The sequence below is a fragment of the Mesoplodon bidens genome, assembly GCF_964165515.1.
Source record: "Mesoplodon bidens genome assembly, chromosome: X".
Lineage (NCBI taxonomy): Eukaryota > Metazoa > Chordata > Mammalia > Artiodactyla > Ziphiidae > Mesoplodon > Mesoplodon bidens.
The window spans coordinates 97674759-97691878 of record NC_138163.1 but is presented as its reverse complement, the minus strand read 5'-3'; the positions used below and the strand labels follow the sequence as shown (position 1 = coordinate 97691878).

General features: G+C 51.2%; 2 protein-coding genes and 1 long non-coding RNA gene across 7 annotated transcripts; 2 read left to right on the top strand and 1 right to left on the bottom strand.

Moving 5' to 3' along the window:
* The first annotated feature begins 201 nt into the window (after window positions 1-201).
* PORCN (porcupine O-acyltransferase) lies at window positions 202-12203 on the top strand. Of its 5 annotated transcripts, none has more exons than XM_081222804.1 (15): window positions 202-534; window positions 1201-1373; window positions 2600-2792; window positions 3117-3160; window positions 3546-3727; window positions 3809-3939; window positions 4054-4071; window positions 5294-5308; window positions 5408-5533; window positions 5694-5794; window positions 6849-6925; window positions 7019-7082; window positions 7202-7287; window positions 8539-8649; window positions 12024-12203. In XM_081222804.1, the coding sequence occupies exons 2-15, from the start codon at window positions 1238-1240 to the stop codon at window positions 12120-12122; spliced, it is 1383 nt and encodes a 460-aa protein (XP_081078930.1). In that variant the 5' UTR covers window positions 202-534; window positions 1201-1237; the 3' UTR covers window positions 12123-12203. The 5 variants fall into 5 exon arrangements, with proteins under 5 accessions (XP_081078930.1, XP_081078929.1, XP_081078931.1 ...); XM_081222803.1 differs by lacking the exon at window positions 12024-12203 and adding an exon at window positions 10786-11039 and having other exon boundaries at window positions 210-534; XM_081222805.1 differs by lacking the exons at window positions 4054-4071; window positions 12024-12203 and adding an exon at window positions 10786-11039 and having other exon boundaries at window positions 211-534.
* Window positions 2717-13192, bottom strand: LOC308609212. The gene is made up of 3 exons (XR_014014287.1): window positions 12794-13192; window positions 10638-10704; window positions 2717-2781 (listed from the first exon to the last, which is right to left on the bottom strand). It is a non-coding gene; the product is annotated as an uncharacterized lncRNA (long non-coding RNA).
* EBP (EBP cholestenol delta-isomerase) lies at window positions 12226-16488 on the top strand. Its single transcript, XM_081222809.1, has 5 exons — window positions 12226-12318; window positions 13214-13569; window positions 15101-15137; window positions 15262-15392; window positions 16019-16488. The coding sequence occupies exons 2-5, from the start codon at window positions 13269-13271 to the stop codon at window positions 16240-16242; spliced, it is 693 nt and encodes a 230-aa protein (XP_081078935.1). The 5' UTR covers window positions 12226-12318; window positions 13214-13268; the 3' UTR covers window positions 16243-16488.
* Window positions 16489-17120: the final 632 nt, after the last annotated feature.

Here is a 17120-nt window from a genome sequence, read left to right as displayed (position 1 = left end):
CATCTGTGAAAAGGGGGCACAACAGTGACACGAAGACGTGCGCGGGTGGGCAGTTTTGGGGGCGAGGCTGATGGCTGGGGAAACGGACTTTCTCTCCTCCCTCCCCCATCTTTCCCATCTCGGCTTCCAAGGACTAGGAATTTGGCGTTTGGACAGTTTGTTCTTGGACGGCCAGAAGACCTCCCGACGCGACCCTTCAGGGACTGGCACACCAAGCGGTCGGAAAGGTGCGGGATCCAACGTTCCACGCGCCGACGTCCTCCCGCGCCCGGCTCCTCTCAACCTCCCGCTCCTCCTTCCCTCAATCCTCCCGCTCCCCTCCTCCTCCGTCCCCGCCCCGCTCCTGGCCTCTTATTGGCCGAGCGGGCCGGCCGGGCCTCCCCGGGATTTAAAGGGCCCGCTCTCCGCGCCGCCCTGGGAGCCGCAGCTGGTCCCGGCCTTGCGGCCTGCGGGGGAGGCTGCCCGGAGGAGGCGGCGACGGTGGCGGCGGCTGTACGTCCCCGGCCCCCTGGACCGCAGCTTTCTTACTGCCAGGTAGGTCGCTGGTAGTGCACGTGCGGCTCTCCCGCTCGCATCCTGAGCCGGCCTCCCCTTGCGGGTCTGCAGCGCGTGTGCTAGGGCCCCCTCTCCATCACCTTTCCAACTCTCCCTTCTGCTGTGTCCCTTTCCACCACCTCCACCTCCCTGCAGCCCCCGGGCCTGGGCAGGGCTTTGTTGGCGGCCGGGAGAGGCCGGGTGGGGGTGGGATGGGGCGCGCGGGGGATACAGGACACCCCCCACATCCGTTCAAGGAGAGATGCACACGGCCCCCAAGTGTCACAGGATCTCCCTCTCTGCCCTCCACACTGAGTGACTCTACCTCGGAAACCAGGGAGCCCCCCAGTTTGATATACGGGCCTACAATGTACACCATTCAATCACTATCGGACCCGGACTGTTCCCAGCATACAAGAAACACAGGTCCTTCATTCACCGCAGGTCATGGGCTGTGTGTGTGCACCCAGAACACCCCCACACACACAGCTGGCGGCTCAATCTGATATACCTGACACTCACACCCTCCCCCAGCCCCCCAGTACCCTGTCTCTACAAGGGTTGGACAGCCCCAGACTGAAATTTGAGTGCTCAAGTCCATCTCTTGAGCATCGTCTGCCCCGTGGACATCCCAGCTAAGCTCCTTCTATGTCCCCCCTTTGGCAGGTCTATCCATCTGTCCATCCATCCGTGGGGGTCCACAATGGCCACCTTCAGCCGCCAGGAATTTTTCCAGCAGCTGCTGCAGGGCTGTCTCCTGCCTACTGCCCAGCAGGGCCTTGACCAGATCTGGCTGCTCCTTGCCATCTGCCTCGCCTGCCGCCTCCTGTGGAGGCTTGGTAAGTGCCTGCCACACCATGGGCCACCACGCCAGGCCAAATCACACCTGCCACGTTCATCCATACCAAGCCCCACTTTATCCTGCCACATCTTGCCAAGCCAAGCCAGGCTCGTACACGTCCAGCCTACCACAGCCCACCAGGCTAAGCGCCATTCTACCACACCATGTCCCACTAACCCAGCCACCCCATGCTACACCACACCAAGCCACATCCTGCCATGCCAAGCCATACCTTTCCGTATCCCTGGGTTCTGGGACTGTTGAAAGCTGAGGTTCTTGAACCTTGGGATCCTGAAATGCCTACATCCCAAGGTTATAAGATCCTGAAATGCTGATGTCACAAGGTTATGGAAAGTACCATGTATCCCAAAGTGCCGTGTTATGGGGTTTGGGGATTCTGACAAGTTGAAAGTCTCACATTCCAGGCTTCCAAAATGCTGGCATTCTGGATTTCTGAAATCAAGGCATGATAAAATCTCTGGATTCTAGGATTCTGGAATGTTTCCACAAATCGTGGCAAGCCTATATCCAAACAACAAGATCCCAAGTACCCGAGATCCCTATGGGATGCTGAGAATCTTGGAAATCTGAGAATCAGAAGTTCTACACTTTCTTTTTTCTTGTTCTTTTATTTTAAATGGATGTTTTATTTTTTCCCCAGGTTTCTCATTTTGAAAAGTTTCAAAGTTACTGAAAAGCTAAGTTGAAAGAATAGTACAATGAACACCCATATATGCATCACCCGATTCTCCAACTGTCAACATCTTGCCACATTAGCTTGCTCTATCTACCTATCTATCTACCTATCTATCCGTCCGTCCATCTGCCTATCTATCATCTTCCTGAATCACTTGAATAACCTGCTGACACTTCATCCCAAATCCTCTTGCGTGTGTCCCCCAAGAACAAAGACATCTTCCCCCCACAGCCATAGCCTCAACCATCACCCCTCAGGAAATTTAATCTTGATGCCATAATATTATTCAATATAAGTTATTCAAATTTCCTCCAGGGTTCCCAAAGTGACCTTTATAGATGTCTCTTTTCTTTAAACCCAAGCCCTTCCACCTCCCCAGCTCCCCAACACCTGCTTTGGGCCCCCTGCAATCCCACCACGTTCCAACCTCTAAGCCTTTGCCTGAGCTCCATCCTCTGCCCAGGCTGCCCTACTACCAGCCCTGCTCTAATTCCCTTTCTTGTTCTCTCTCTCTCTCTCACCCAAAGGGTTGCCATCCTACCTGAAGCATGCAAGCACCGTGGCAGGCGGGTTCTTCAGCCTCTACCACTTCTTCCAGCTGCACATGGTTTGGGTCGTGCTGCTCAGCCTCCTGTGCTACCTCGTGCTGTTCCTCTGCCGACATTCCTCCCATCGCGGCGTCTTCCTCTCCGTCACCATCCTCATCTACCTACTCATGGGGTATGGGTGTATGTCCTCATCCCCACGCTGTCAGCAGAAGGGCGGGGGGATCCCCAGGCCGCCCCTCCTGAGGCTGTCCAGGACAGGGAGGACGTGGGGTGTTTCTGGAGGGGGTGGAAATCTGGGAGACTTGTTCTTTCTGAAAGCTACACAGAACAGGCTGAACTTGAGCTCCCCCTGGAGGAGGGAGCCCTGGAGAACTATTCCTCCATGAGGTTGTGCAGGGCAGAGAAGGGTATACCCTCTCTGCACCTTGGTTTCCCCCCTTTGTGGTATCTGAGGCCAGGGGAGTCATAGGGCCAAGACCACCACCTTTTTCCTCAGTGAGATGCACATGGTGGACACCGTGACATGGCACAAGATGAGAGGTAGGCAGCCCTGGCCCTCTCCCCTGCCCCAGCCCTCCAGCCCCACTCCACATCTCCTAACTCCCCCCACCCTGTCTTTCCTTCCCCGCTTTTCTCCCTCATCTGCCTAGCCCACTGGACACGCAGCCCTTAGATTCCCCTTACATCTGTGTTTCTCTCTACCGTGTCTCTTCCCCATCTGTCTGTCCCATCTCATGTCCATGCCTGACTCTCGTGAGTCAGGACATTTGCCAGTCCTGGGCCTAGCTGCTCAACTGCCTGTCTGGCCCCACGCCCACCTCTCCACACTTGCTCTTCTTTCTTACCGCCTCTCACCTGGTGTTCCCCATCCCCCCATGCTGACGTGCTCTCTGCTCATCCACTTGACCATGGGCACCACACCTAGGGGCCCAGATGATTGTGGCCATGAAGGCGGTGTCTCTGGGCTTCGACCTGGACCGGGGTGAGGTGGGTGCAGTACCCTCGCCCGTGGAGTTCATGGGCTACCTCTACTTCGTGGGCACCATCGTCTTTGGGCCCTGGATATCCTTCCACAGCTACCTACAGGCCGTCCAAGGCCGCCCGCTGGTGAGGTCCTGGGTGGACAGGTGGGCAGGGACCATGGGAAGCCACCATGGGGCAGTGTTCATGGAGCCTTGATCCCCACAGAGCCGCCGATGGCTGCAGAAGGTGGCCCGGAGTCTGGCGCTGGCCCTGCTGTGCCTTGTGCTGTCCACCTGTGTGGGCCCCTACCTCTTCCCGTACTTCATCCCCCTTGATGGTGACCGCCTCCTTCGCAAGTGAGCACAGCCTTCGAGGCCTCTGCCCAGCAGTGAGGGGGTTGGGGAGGGACCTGGGGTCTCCCCAGCTCTGAGTTGTCTCTTAATGCTTCTGTCTGTCTTCTGTTACTACAGCAAGAAACGCAAAGCCAGGTAAATGAGGGCAGGTGCTGAGGGCGAGTGGGGCTGAATGGGGGTGGGTGCACAGTCTGTGACTGATTGGTTCTGTGAGTCTGAGACTGTCTGACCATCCACCCAGTGACTAGACAGAGACTGAGTGTCTGTGGCTGTGGTTTGACCAAGATTGGCCCTATGACTCCGTGTATAATGGATACTCCGTCACATACTGTGCCTGGCTGTCCGTCTGTTCTGCTATTTCACCATCAGAAGCAAGTTATGTGTCTGCAATGGGGAGCCACAAGTATGTGTTGGTTGGTGACACTGACCTGTCTGTGACTCTAGCTAGGGGTTTGCATAGGTTGTTTACCTATCAGCCAGGGACTCCTGTGTGGGACTGGAGTTCTGGCTGTCTGACTGGGCGGTTGTCCATGATGGGAGTATGTGGCTGTCACTGGATAGGATAAATCTGGCTTGTCTGTAACCCTGGCTGGGAATGGGTCTGACTGTGGCGTGGCGTGCGCATGTCTGTGATGGATTCTGCCTGTGGGTCTGCCTTCTCTGGCTCCTTGGTATTGTCTAGCTGAGGGGCAGAACCGACCATCCACCCCTGGTGTGACTAGGATTTCATCCAGCTATTTGACTGTATGACCTTCTCCCCTACTCATTGGCCGCTGATTGTGTCTGATGCTGAATGAGGCTCTGAAGGGTGGAATGACTTGCCCAGTGTCACCCAACTAAGCAGCCAGGCACTAATTCCAGGCCTGAATCCAGAACCTATGCTTTTTCCAGTGTAAGACGCTGCCTGTCTTTGACCGTGTCTGACTGTACAACTGACAGGACGACTATCTGAGTGCAGAATTGTGTGTGCATGCATAACAGGGTGCTTGACGGTCTCTGTGCCTAACTAAAGGACTTCCGGGTATCTTATGGTCACCGAATCAGGTCAGAGAGCTTGGAGTCTGATAGTATGTGTGTCTGGCCATGTGGCTGTGAGGCCAGCCTCTAACAGTCCTTGGGTCTGGATGTCTGGCCACGTGAAGCTGCGGGACCGTGTCATATTATAGGGCAGCTCACACATCCATTTGAGCTACCTGAAACTAACTGATGGTGTACGGATGGGTAGATGTGTGGGACTATCACAACGCACCTCTTTTGCCGCCATATTTGTCTGTCTTGTTGATGAACAACTCAGGCCAGCCTCCAGGGCCTCTCTGACCCTCTTTCCTTTCTTCTCTGCTGCCTTCCTGACCCCTAGGGGCACCATGGTAAGGTGAGTCTACAGAGAGGGGCCAGGGATGCTGGCACATGGTGGGGTGTCATGCTGGGGCCTGGGCGTGATGCCTCTCTCTCCCTGGCTCCTTTCCCGCAGGTGGCTGCGAGCCTATGAGAGTGCTGTCTCCTTCCACTTCAGCAACTATTTTGTGGGCTTTCTGTCCGAGGCCACAGCCACGTTGGCGGGGGCTGGCTTCACCGAGGAGAAGGATCACCTGGAATGGTGGGGAGGGCTGGGGAGCCCCATCTCCCACAGGGTGCTGCCTAGAGGAGCTGCAGGGAGGAGGGGGGTGTTCCCGGGGGAGGGAACAGCCAAGAACAAAAGTGTGGCCATCAGGTGGGCTGAAATCCCAAATGAGTTTGCGTGTCTCTTTTGCCCATAGGGACCTGACGGTCTCTAAGCCACTGAACGTGGAGCTGCCCCGGTCCATGGTGGAAGTTGTCACAAGCTGGAACCTGCCCATGTCTTATTGGCTAAATAACTGTGAGTCACCAAGTCACCACTCCAAGAGAGTTGGCAGTCCTCAACCCACACCCCTTTCACACATTCATACAACAAGCTGAAGATAGTAGGGACCAAAAAATCTCCCAAATCCCTGCCCTTGTGGAGTTGACATTTTTGTGGGGGTAGCAGTATAATAAAAAGAAAATACACAATAGTTCAGGTAGTGATAAGTGCTATGGTAAAAAAATAAATAAATAAAGCAGGTAAAGATGATCTGGGAGTGTTAGGAGTCTGTGAGTAGGGGTGGATGCAATTTTAAGTACATCATCCAGAGCAAGTCTCACTGAGGAGCTAACGTTTGAGCAAAGACCTGAAGAAGGTGAGAGAGCAATCAATGCAAACATGTAGGGGAGGAATTTAACACATGGAAGGAACAGCAAGTGCAAAGGCCCTGAGGCAGGAGCATACCTGGCACAGTTGGAAAACAGTGAGGAGACCAGTGTGGTGGGATCAGAGTGAGCGAGGGGACCAGTGGCAGGAGGTGAGGTCGGAGAGGTGACAGGGCCTGGTTCTGTAGGGCCTCTCTGGCCACGGGGAGGACTTTGGCTTTTTCTCTGAGAGAGATCTCAGAGCAGGGTTCTGAGCAGAGGAGGGCCATGGGCTGACTTAGGTTGTACCAGGACCCTCTGGCTACTGTGAGGACAGACGGGGAGTGGGGGAGGGCAGAGTGGAAATGGGGAGGAGAGGTCAGATTCTGGATAAACTCTGAAGATAGAACTGACAGGATTTGCTGAGTTTGGTTATGGGCGACGGGGGTGGGGGCCAGATCAAGGGTGATAGTGAGGCTTTTGTCCTGAGGAACTGGAAGGGTGTAGTTGACACTGGCTGCACTTGGGAAAGACTATAGGAGGAGCAGGTTGGGAGGGAAGATCAGGAGCTAACTTTTAGACAATGTGAAGTTGGAGGCCATTATAAAGAGACTTTATCCTGGGAGCCCCAAGAGGTTGTGGGTATCCTCACCCTGCCCTATGGCCCTCCAGGAAGGGCAGGGGGGAATCTCAGGAGACACTTGCCCCACATCTCCCCCCTGCAGATGTTTTCAAGAATGCTCTCCGCCTGGGGACCTTCTCAGCTGTGCTGGTCACCTATGCAGCCAGCGCCCTCCTGCACGTGAGCAGGGCGGAGCGGGACCAGGGTGGTAGCTGTATGGGGGTGGTCGGGCCGCCTCCTCACTCACCTCATTGCCCCCCACCCCCACCCCAGGGCTTCAGCTTCCACCTGGCTGCGGTGCTGCTGTCCCTGGCGTTTATCACTTACGTGGAGCACGGTGAGGGCGGAACCCAGCCCAGTAGATGGGATGGAAGGTTGGTGGCGGGCTGGAACCACCATCCCCTGAGGCTAACCTGACGCCCTTACCTCTGCCCTCCCCCCCCGCATCTGCCCTAGTCCTCCGAAAGCGCCTGGCTCGGATCCTCAGTGCCTGCATCTTGTCGAAACGGTGCCCACCAGACTGTTCACACCAGCATCGCTTGGTGAGGGTTCAGCCTAGGCAGCCTGTTGTCCAACTCTCCCCCTCAAAAATTACTTCTGTCTCCATCTTATATCTATCTCAGAGTGCCCAGCTTCCTCTTCCAGTGCCCAATCCACCCCCATAACCTCACCTCTATTCACTGGCATCCATCTATCTAATGAACATTTATCAAGCAACTGCTGTATACTCACCTAGCATTTATTTTCCCCAGTGAACATCTGTTGAGCACCTGCTGGTATCAGGCACTGTTCTAGGTGCTGGAGACACAGTGGTGAACAAAACAGACCAAAGTCCCAGCCCTCTGGGGCAAATATTTTAACAGGGGAGACAGTAAATAAAAAATAAGTAGGGCCTCCCTGGTGGCGCAGTGGTTGAGAGTCCGCCTGCCGATGCAGGGGATACGGGTTCGTGCCCCGGTCTGGGAGGATCCCATATGCCGCGGAGCGGCTGGGCCCGTGAGCCATGGCCGCTGGGCCTGCGCATCCGGAGCCTGTGCTCCGCAACGGGAGAGGCCACAACAGTGAGAGGCCCGCATACCGCAAAAAAAAAAAAAAAAAAAAAAAAATAAGTAAAGTATAATAGTTTGTTAGATTGTGATTAGTGCCAAGGAGAAAATACATAAGAGAAAGAGAAAGAGAAAGGGAAGTATCAGGGGCTGAGTGGTTTCAAGTTTAAATGGGGAGGTGACTTTTGAGTTCTTTAACTGAAGGAGGTGAGGAAGGGAAGCATTCCAGGCAAAGGCAACAACCAGTGTAAAGGCCCTGAGATGGGAGAGGGCCTGGAATATTTGAGGAACAGGGAGGAGGCCGGTATGGGTTGAGCAGAGTGAGTGAGACGGGGAGAGGTGGGCCCTGTAGGTCACAGTGGGGATTTGCTTTCGTTTGAGTCTTTTTTATTCTCATTCTTTTTGCAACAAGAAGTATGGAGAATTTCAGATTTGCCTCCCACCCGACAACCAATGTTTATCACCATAAACCCCCAACTCAAAGCCCTACCCACCATTTTTCCTCCTCTACCTGAATACTCACATCTCCCCCAACCTGGACGCTCTCATGCTAACAGTACCCTCATCCTTGGATACCCCTTGAGCTCCCATAGGAGGATCAGAACCATCTCTTTCCTACCCTGGGGGTGGGTGCCCTGGACATCCTCATTCCTGTGTCTTGTGCGTTTCCCTGTGTGCCCCTGCCCAAGTGGGGCTGGGGGATGATGACAGGTCCAGCTGCCAAGCATATCCATCTGTCCCCCACAGGGCCTGGGGGTGCGAGCCTTAAACCTGCTCTTTGGGGCCCTGGCCATCTTCCACCTGGCCTACCTGGGCTCCCTGTTCGATGTTGATGTGGACGACACCACAGAGGAGCAGGTGAGGTGGGGCCCTGGGCTCGGGGTTACCCAGGGGTGTGCTACCTATTCATGGGAACCATGAGGACAAAGGTGGGGAGGCCAAGGCATGGGAACCTTGTGTCATCTGTCTCCAGCTTGTGTAGCCACTGCTCCACCATCTTTCTGTCCCATTGTCCCTCTGGTTGATTCATACTGTTGGGTCTTTTACGTGGGTGAAGTGTGCAAAATACATTTATTTTACTTATAAAATTTATTTTCTAGAGATGGAGTGCAAAATCCAGGTTTTGCTTTTTTAAAAGTTAATTATTTCATCATATTTTTATTTAGGTAGAATTCGCAAGATTCCTTTAATTTGTTAAAAAAATAGTTTTACTTACATTGACTGTGCAAATCCTGGATTCTACTTAAAAAGCGTATGTTGGGCTTCCCTGGTGGCACAGTGGTTGAGAGTCCGCCTGCCGATGCATGGGACACGGGTTCGTGCCCCGGTCCGGGAAGATCCCACATGCCGCGGTGTGGCTGGGCCCGTGAGCCATGGCCGCTGAGCCTGCGCACCCGGAGCCTGTGCTCCACAACGGGAGAGGCCACAACAGCGAGAGACCCGCGTAACGCAAAAAAAAAAAAAAAAAAAAAAAAAAAAAAAAAAAGTGTATGTTAAAATGTATGTACTAGTTTTATGCAGGTGGAGTGTGCACGTTCCAGGTTTTACTCCTTTTTAAATGAAAAACAATTTCAAAATAATGTTTATTCATATGGCACTAGCAGGATCCCAGTTTAGCTCCTCTTTTAGTTCATTTTTTTTCCTTTTTTATTTTTGGCCATGCTGGGCGGCTTTCGAGATCTTAATTCCCCGACCAGGGATTGAACCCTGGCCCCCACAGTGAAAGCGCCGAGTCCTAACCACTGGACGGCCAGGGAATACCCTGCATTAACTATTTTTAAAGTTTTAATAAAAATAAAACAAAAATTTTATTTAAAAAGAAGCAAAACCCAGATTTTGCACATTCAACCTGAATAAAAAATTAAAAATTGCTTTTAATGACAAAATATAAAATAAAGTTTTATTTTCAATTAAAAATTTAAGGGAATTCCTTGGCTATCCAGTGGTTAGGACTCGGTGCTTTCACTGCGGGGGCCAGGGTTCAATCCCTGGTTGGGGAACTAAGATCCCTCAAGCCATGCGGCATGACCAAAAAAAAAAAAGTTAATGCATATCACGTGGTTGAAAAACCAAACAGTATTCGATATTCAGGGGAAAGTCTTATTCCTGCCGTCTTACCCCCACCCTCTTACAGGTAACCACTTTTATTCATTTTATTAAACTGTCCTTCTAAAATTGAAGCATAATAAGCAGATATAGAAATATATTTTAATTCCCTCCCCCCTGCTTTTTACCCTAAAGGTAACACATGAATGACACTGTGCTGTATGTTGCTTTTTTCACATAATTCCTGAAAACCTTCCACATGAAGACATAGAGTGTCCTCGTTCATTTTTTCCATTGTGACACAATGTAGTTTGTCCCTTATTGGTGGACACCCAGGTGATTCCCACTCTTTTCCTATGGTAAGTGGTGCTGCAGCAAGTAATACCCTCACATCCATGTGGATTCACATAGGTGCACACAGAGCTGTAGGATCTAGTCCTGACAGAAATGGAGAAGTTACCTTTTTGCCCTCCCACCAGCAGTGTGTGATCGTGCTTGATGCCCCGACAACAGAGTGCCTCTCAGACCTCATGGATATGTTTGCCAGTTTGAGTGGAGGAAGATGATGAGTGAGGCTGAGTATCTTTTCGTATATTTAAGAGCCATTTGGGTTTTTTTTTTTTCCATTACTGAAAATGGCCTACTCACCTCCTTTGCTAGTTTTTGTCTTTTTAAAAAATCAATTTCTAGGAGCTCTTTATATATAAGGGAGAGTACAGGTCAGAGAGTGGGATTGCCTTGTCTTTTTTAAATTTTTGAAAGAGAAGAAAATACAAAAGAAAAAAACTAAATCTGCTTACCTTTCATATGTACCCAATCTCTTCTCTGGGGCCTCACTCAGGGTTGCAGTGGAGTCACAGCAACGTCCTTGAGCAAAGGATAGGTTTTCCTGAGACCTTCTTCGTTCTTGCTGAGTGGGACCGACCATCACCGCTTTCTCTCCCACAGGGCTACGGCATGGCATACACTGTCCACAAATGGTCAGAGCTCAGCTGGGCCAGTCACTGGGTCACTTTTGGATGCTGGATCTTCTACCGTCTCATAGGCTGAGGCACATCTGTGGACCCTCACAACTCTCTCAAGACCCCTCCTCAGGGTGCCAGCTCTGATGGGGGATGAGGGAAGGCCCTCTCTCTAATTCTTGACCCTCTCTCCATCCTTGACCCCCCCAACACCCATACACACACACACACACACACACACACACACACACACACACACACACACCATTTCCATGCCTGTCAATCCCCACCCCACCACAAGGCGGGAAGGGAGTGGTCCCTGCTGGGGCCTAGGGGCGGGGGATGCTTGGGGAAGCAGAGAGGGGGAGATCCAGGGCCTCCCCGCCTTCCTTGTTCCTTTTTATATACAGTTTGTTATTATCAAATAAAAGTAGGAAGTATACAAAAGGCTCGCTCTTCACTGCTCAGTGGGGAATAGAAGTGAGTGAGGAAGGGGGCACAGCATGGATAAAGGTTTGGAAGCTAGAAACCATGAAGAGGGAGGTTGTGATTGGTTCATGGTTAATTTATTATCACTCATGATTGGATGATGAGCCTGAGGATAGCACTGCTTGATTTGAGTGGGGCCAGGACAGATTGGATACTTGGATGTAGGGGAGGCCTGATACTAATTGGCTGGAAAAACTGAGGGATCCCCATTCGGTTTGTTTTCTCTGGGACAGAGGAGAGAAAGACTGATGAAGAGTTGATGCTTATTGGTCCTTAGGACTGAGGGGTGTGGGTTCTAATTGCATAGGAGGCCTGGGTTGGATCTGGATACTGACTTAGTCTGGGTGCCCACTGGGTTAGAGTTATGGAGTCCTGATTGGTTCTTTAGAGTTGGCAGGGGGAGATTGAGGGTCTCCATGCCAATTGGCCAACAAGGCTGAAGAGCCTGGGTTTTGATTGGTTCTTCTGACTTGAAGTCGGGAGGGGTGAAGATGGCCTGAGGGAGAGGCAGAGGCAGCGTGTAGGATTTGATCTGCCTGTTGTATTAACAGTTACCTTGCCCATTCGGGGATTAGGATTGAAGGTTGGTCTGGGAAAAGATTTCGTTGCTCTGCCTTTGAAAATGAGGGCAAAGGTGAAAGGACACAACGCAATGCTGATGCAACAGCACAGAAACACCCGACTTCCGATGTGATTTATAAGGGGATAGGAAACTAAAGCCGCGACTCGCTGCAGGTTGGCTTCCGCCGAAAACGCCCACCAACCTTGGCCCTCCCAACCTCTTCCACGCCTGACTGGGTCTCAACCAACAGCGAAAATGGTACCAACGCGTGAGGGCGGGGTCGGCGGCACAGAGAATTACTATTGGTTGCGAGCGGCACTGGCCTCCTTCCCACCCCCTCCATTGGCCAGTTCCGTAAGGCGGAACCTGTGAGGGGTTGGGTTTGAACTAGGGATATTTCGGAGCCAGCGAGCGATCCTAGAGAGACCCTGGAGCCGGTGGGAGAGACCGCTGCAGCCGCGCTGCTGGGTGAGTGCCCTCCGCCTGGCCTGCCACTCCATCCCTTAGTTCTCAATTGCTAAATGGCCAGCCCTCGGCGCGCCTGCGCGAGAGCCTACCCCCCCCCCACACACGCGCCGTCCCACCACCCCCGCCACCCCCACGCGCCTGCGCAGGACCCCCGGCTACCGCGCGGTCGTCCGGACGACAGAAGATCCGCCTTCTCATTGGGCAGCTGAACTAGAGGGTTCTAGTTCTGATTGGTGGTCTCTGTATTTGACCCTCCTTTTTCTCTTTACCGCCCCGCGCAAGGCTCCTCTTTGTTGCCGGTTAGCCGCAGGCTGCGCAATTTCGGGAGGGGTCGGGCGATCCCACACACTGGACCTGAGGGTCGTCGTTCTGATTAGTCTTCTCTCTTCTGTCCTGCAGTTTCCAGGACTACGGGGAGGGTAATAGCTTTCCGTTGCATGATGCAAGACAGTGACCCCTGCAAATGGGACCTTACCTGGTCGTTGTGTCTCCCCCAGCCGACTGTGACCCCTGAGGGCGGGGATCAGGTGGCTCCCCCACCAAAGCGTGACCAATGAGGGCTGGGACCTAGTCTGATTCTTGTGTCTGCCCACCAGACTGTGACCAATGAGGGCAGAGACTGGGCCTGGTTCCTATCTTCCCCAGCAAACTGACCAATGAGGGCTGGGACCTGTTCTAGTTCCTGTGTCCACCGCATCCTATGGCTCCCGGAGGGCTGAAACAAGCTTTCAGTCTTTCTGTGGCCTTATAGTCATGTTTTTTAAAACAGTAAATAATTAGATTATTTTAATCATGTCTGTATTAATTGGTTAATTGAGTCCATTTACATTTCTTGTCATAATAAACTATTTGGATTTGATTTTATGATCTCATTCTGTGCTCTCTATTTGTTCAGGTTTTTCCTTTCCTTTTATTCTCCTTTCCACACACCTCCATCAGCCTACAAAGACATGACCACCAATGCCAGCCCCGTGCACCCATACTGGCCCCGGCACCTGAGGCTGGACAACTTTGTGCCTAATGACTGCCCCACCTGGCATCTCCTGGCTGGCCTCTTCTCCATCTCTGGGGTCTTAGTTGTGACCACATGGCTGTTGTCAGGTCATGCTGCGGTCATCCCACTGGGGACTTGGCGGAGACTGTCCCTGTGCTGGTTTGCAGTGTGTGGGTTCATTCACTTGGTGATTGAGGGCTGGTTCAGCCTCTACCACGAGGACCTTCTCGGAGACCAAGCCATCTTGTCTCAACTCTGTGAGTCCTGAGTTCTTCAGTGTGCTGTGGAAGGGAATTTCCTGGGCAGGGATTGGCTTAGATGTTTACCCACTTACCAACTCTTTGCCATTCATTTTATTTTATTTTTTATTTATTTATTTTTTTGTGTGGTACGCGGGCCTCTCACTGTTGTGGCCTCTCCCATTGCGGAGCACAGGCTCCGGACACGCAGGCTCAGTGGCCATGGCTCACGGGCCCAGCCACTCCGCGGCATGTGGGATCTTCCCGTACGGGGGCACGAACCTGCGTCCCCTGCATCAGCAGGTGGACTCTCAACCACTGCGCCACCAGGGAAGCCCATTTTAAATAAAACTTTTAAATTTATTTAACTTTTTGTTGCATATATATTCACATGGATCCCAAACTAAGCAATTTAAAGAGGTATGTGGTGAAAATCTGCGTTCTATCCACCAAGTTTCCCCAAATAATTGCATATGTTTCTTTTCAGGGTTTTACACATAAATTAACACACATAAGCCTCAGTTTGCTCAATTATAAAAGAGGGATAATAAGTCATATCCAAATATATGTAAGACACTTAGAACAGTGTTTGGCAGATAGTAGATGCCATATTACTTTATTATCATCATCTTTATTTTTTCTTTTGTGTAAATGGTAACATGCTATGTACACTTCTGAACTTTGCTTTTTTTAAATGAGGACACTTACAGAACTATTGGACTTTTCCAGTATTGATAGCATTTTCCACCAACATTTTGCTGTTACAAACAATACTCCTTTTTGGCCTCAAGAATAAATCCGCTAGAACATTCTTCTGCAAGTCTCCATGTGGAGATCTGCTTTCATTTCTCTTGGGTAAATATGGAGGAGTGAAATGGCTGGGTCACATGGTAGATGTGTGTTTACCTTTATGAAAAACCGCCAAACTTTTCAAGAACGGCTGCACCAAAAAAAAAAAAAAAAAAGGCTGCGCCATTTTATATTCCCACCGGCAGTATATGAGAGTTCTAGTTTCCCACATCCTGACACTTGGTAAGGTCAGGTGTTTCTTAAATTTTAGTCCTTCCAGTGGATGTGAGTGATATCTCATTATGGTTTTAATTTGCTTTCCCTTAATGACTAACAAAAGTTTGAGTAGCTTTCATGTGTTTATTGACCATTTGGAAATCCTCTTTTGTGAAAAACCTATTCCAGTCTCCTATTTTTACATTGGGTGATCTGTCTTTTTCTTGATTCTCTGCTCACTCTTTCATTTACTCATCTGTTCACCTTCTCTTTCTCTCTCTCGCTGTCACTCACTCATTGGCTACATCCCTCACTCCATCATTTACACCTGCCTCATTTTATTTCACAAACATTTATTGAATACCAGACAATCACAGCAACACTTATTGTTCTGTGCCAGGTTTGCACACATTATCTTGTATAATTAACCCTAGAGTCCAAACAACTACCCCATTTCACAGATGAGGAAACTGAGGCATGGGGAAGTTAGTCTGAGTTCCTTTTCCTGATGATATTCTTCATGTATGTCTCTTGTCTTCTTCAGGGAAAGAGTATGCCAAGGGAGACAGCCGATACATCCTGTAAGTGTTTGCCTCTGTCAAGGGAGACCTGTGTTTTGGAGGGGTGGTGAGTCAGGGACCACTAATGGGGTGCCTTGTGGGGAGAGCACAGTGATGCCAGTGCCCCCAATCCTTTCCCTTGCAGGAATGATAGCTTCATGATATGCATGGAGACCATCACAGCTTGCTTGTGGGGACCACTCAGCCTATGGGTGGTGATCGCCTTTCTCCGCCAGCAGCCCCTCCGCTTTGTCCTACAGCTTGTGGTCTCTGTGGGTGAGGAGAGGGCCCACACTGGGTGCTTGAGGGCTTGATGGGGGACCCACAGACATGGGGGCATCCCTGCAGGTGGGACCTCTCAATGTGCCCATCCAGGGCTGAGTCAGACTGAATGACAAACTCCCTGAGGTTCTGGAACAGCCACGCCCCTCTTGGCCTGAATTCTCAAGCGAGGAGGGTTCATTTCTCCTCCCACCCCATCACAAAGCCTCCCATGAAGGTTACGGTTACATGAGGTGGCCCATGCTGGTGGGAGGCCCCCGCATCCTCCAGGAGCAAGATTCTGAGTTTCCTTCATCTGAGATTCAGTCCTCTTATGTTCTTACTTTGTTAACTTTCTGGAAATGTGAGTTCTCTTTAGTCCTGGAATCCTGAGCTGTCTTGAATGAAAGGATTTTGAGCTTCCTTAAACTCTAGAGATATGAACTCTCCTGAGTTCAGAAAGTCTCAGCTTCTGATTTCTGGAAATCTCACTTTTCTGTTTTCTCAAATCCTCAGCCGTATGATTGCAGAACTCTCATGTCTCTGAATTTGGGAATGCTGAGCTCTGATGACTTGGAAAATGGCTTGGAATTGTTCCCCCTCCTTACAGGATTTCCTTCTTCCCTTTCTATCTCCCACAGGTCAGATATACGGGGATGTGCTATATTTCCTGACAGAGCACCGTGAGGGATTCCAGCATGGGGAGCTGGGCCACCCGCTGTACTTCTGGTTTTACTTTGTCTTTTTGAACGCCCTGTGGCTGGTGCTGCCCGGAATCCTCGTGCTTGATTCTATAAAGCAACTGGCTCGTGCCCAGAGCACGCTGGACACCAGAGCCACAAAAGCCAAGAGCAAGCAGAACTAATGAGTGATGAACTGGGCTTGAACACTGGCTATTGAGGAACTCTCCACCTGCCAGAAGATTCCAACCCTTGCTCTCACAGGTTGGAAGGACAAATCGAATTGATCTGTCAAACTCAGGCTGATGGGTGGACAGGGGGAAGAAAGGAGCTGTGTGGAGCTACTGTCAGCAGCTGTTGGGACAAAGGTACAAGAGAACCTTGGAAGTCTGTGATGGGGACAATTTTTTTTAATCGGGAAATAAAGCTCTTGACCCTATACTGAGAGATGTTTAATGACTAACCCAGAGATGCCCCATGACTGACCCCATAGACCCATCCAGCACTCATTCCACAGACCACCATTCTCTCAGCCATAGACTGCCATCATCATCATGTAGACCTCGAATCTATGACCTCACAAATCCCCACTGACCCCACAGATTCCTCTGATGGCTGATTAGATCCATGAATCACACCTGTCAGCTCTTTTAAGGCGTGATCATCCACCCACACCCTTGGCGTTCTCTCCGGAACACACCTCTCTTTTTGCAATATGGACAGGCTGAGAATTTTCCAAATCCAAGTTCTTCAGTTTACTCAACCTCTTGTCTCCTGATCAGGTACCCCACAACTACCCCATCACTAACTCCACAGACCCCTCATTACTCACTCCAAAGACCCCCATCACTACCCTAACAATCCCATCACTCAAACCAGAGATCCCACAAAACACCACCTTCCCATCACTCACACCACATACTCCATCATTAACAACTAAGATACCCATCACTCTCCCCACAGCCTTTCATTTGCTCCATAGACAGACCATCATTCACCTCACAGACCTCTGTCACTCACACCACAGACCCCATCACTCGCCCCAACAGACCTCCCATCACGT

Bases quoted from the DNA above. Each gene is read 5' to 3' on its own strand.
- PORCN (XM_081222803.1), top strand. From the start codon at position 1,238: ATGGCCACCTTCAGCCGCCAGGAATTTTTCCAGCAGCTGCTGCAGGGC. The intron at 3,161-3,545 runs GTAGGCAGCCCT...CACCACACCTAG, and splicing joins GACATGGCACAAGATGAGAG to GGGCCCAGATGATTGTGGCC. The intron at 8,650-10,785 runs GTGAGGTGGGGC...TCTCTCCCACAG, and splicing joins ACGACACCACAGAGGAGCAG to GGCTACGGCATGGCATACAC.
- EBP (XM_081222809.1), top strand. From the start codon at position 13,269: ATGACCACCAATGCCAGCCCCGTGCACCCATACTGGCCCCGGCACCTG. The intron at 13,570-15,100 runs GTGAGTCCTGAG...TGTCTTCTTCAG, and splicing joins AGCCATCTTGTCTCAACTCT to GGAAAGAGTATGCCAAGGGA. The intron at 15,393-16,018 runs GTGAGGAGAGGG...TATCTCCCACAG, and splicing joins ACAGCTTGTGGTCTCTGTGG to GTCAGATATACGGGGATGTG.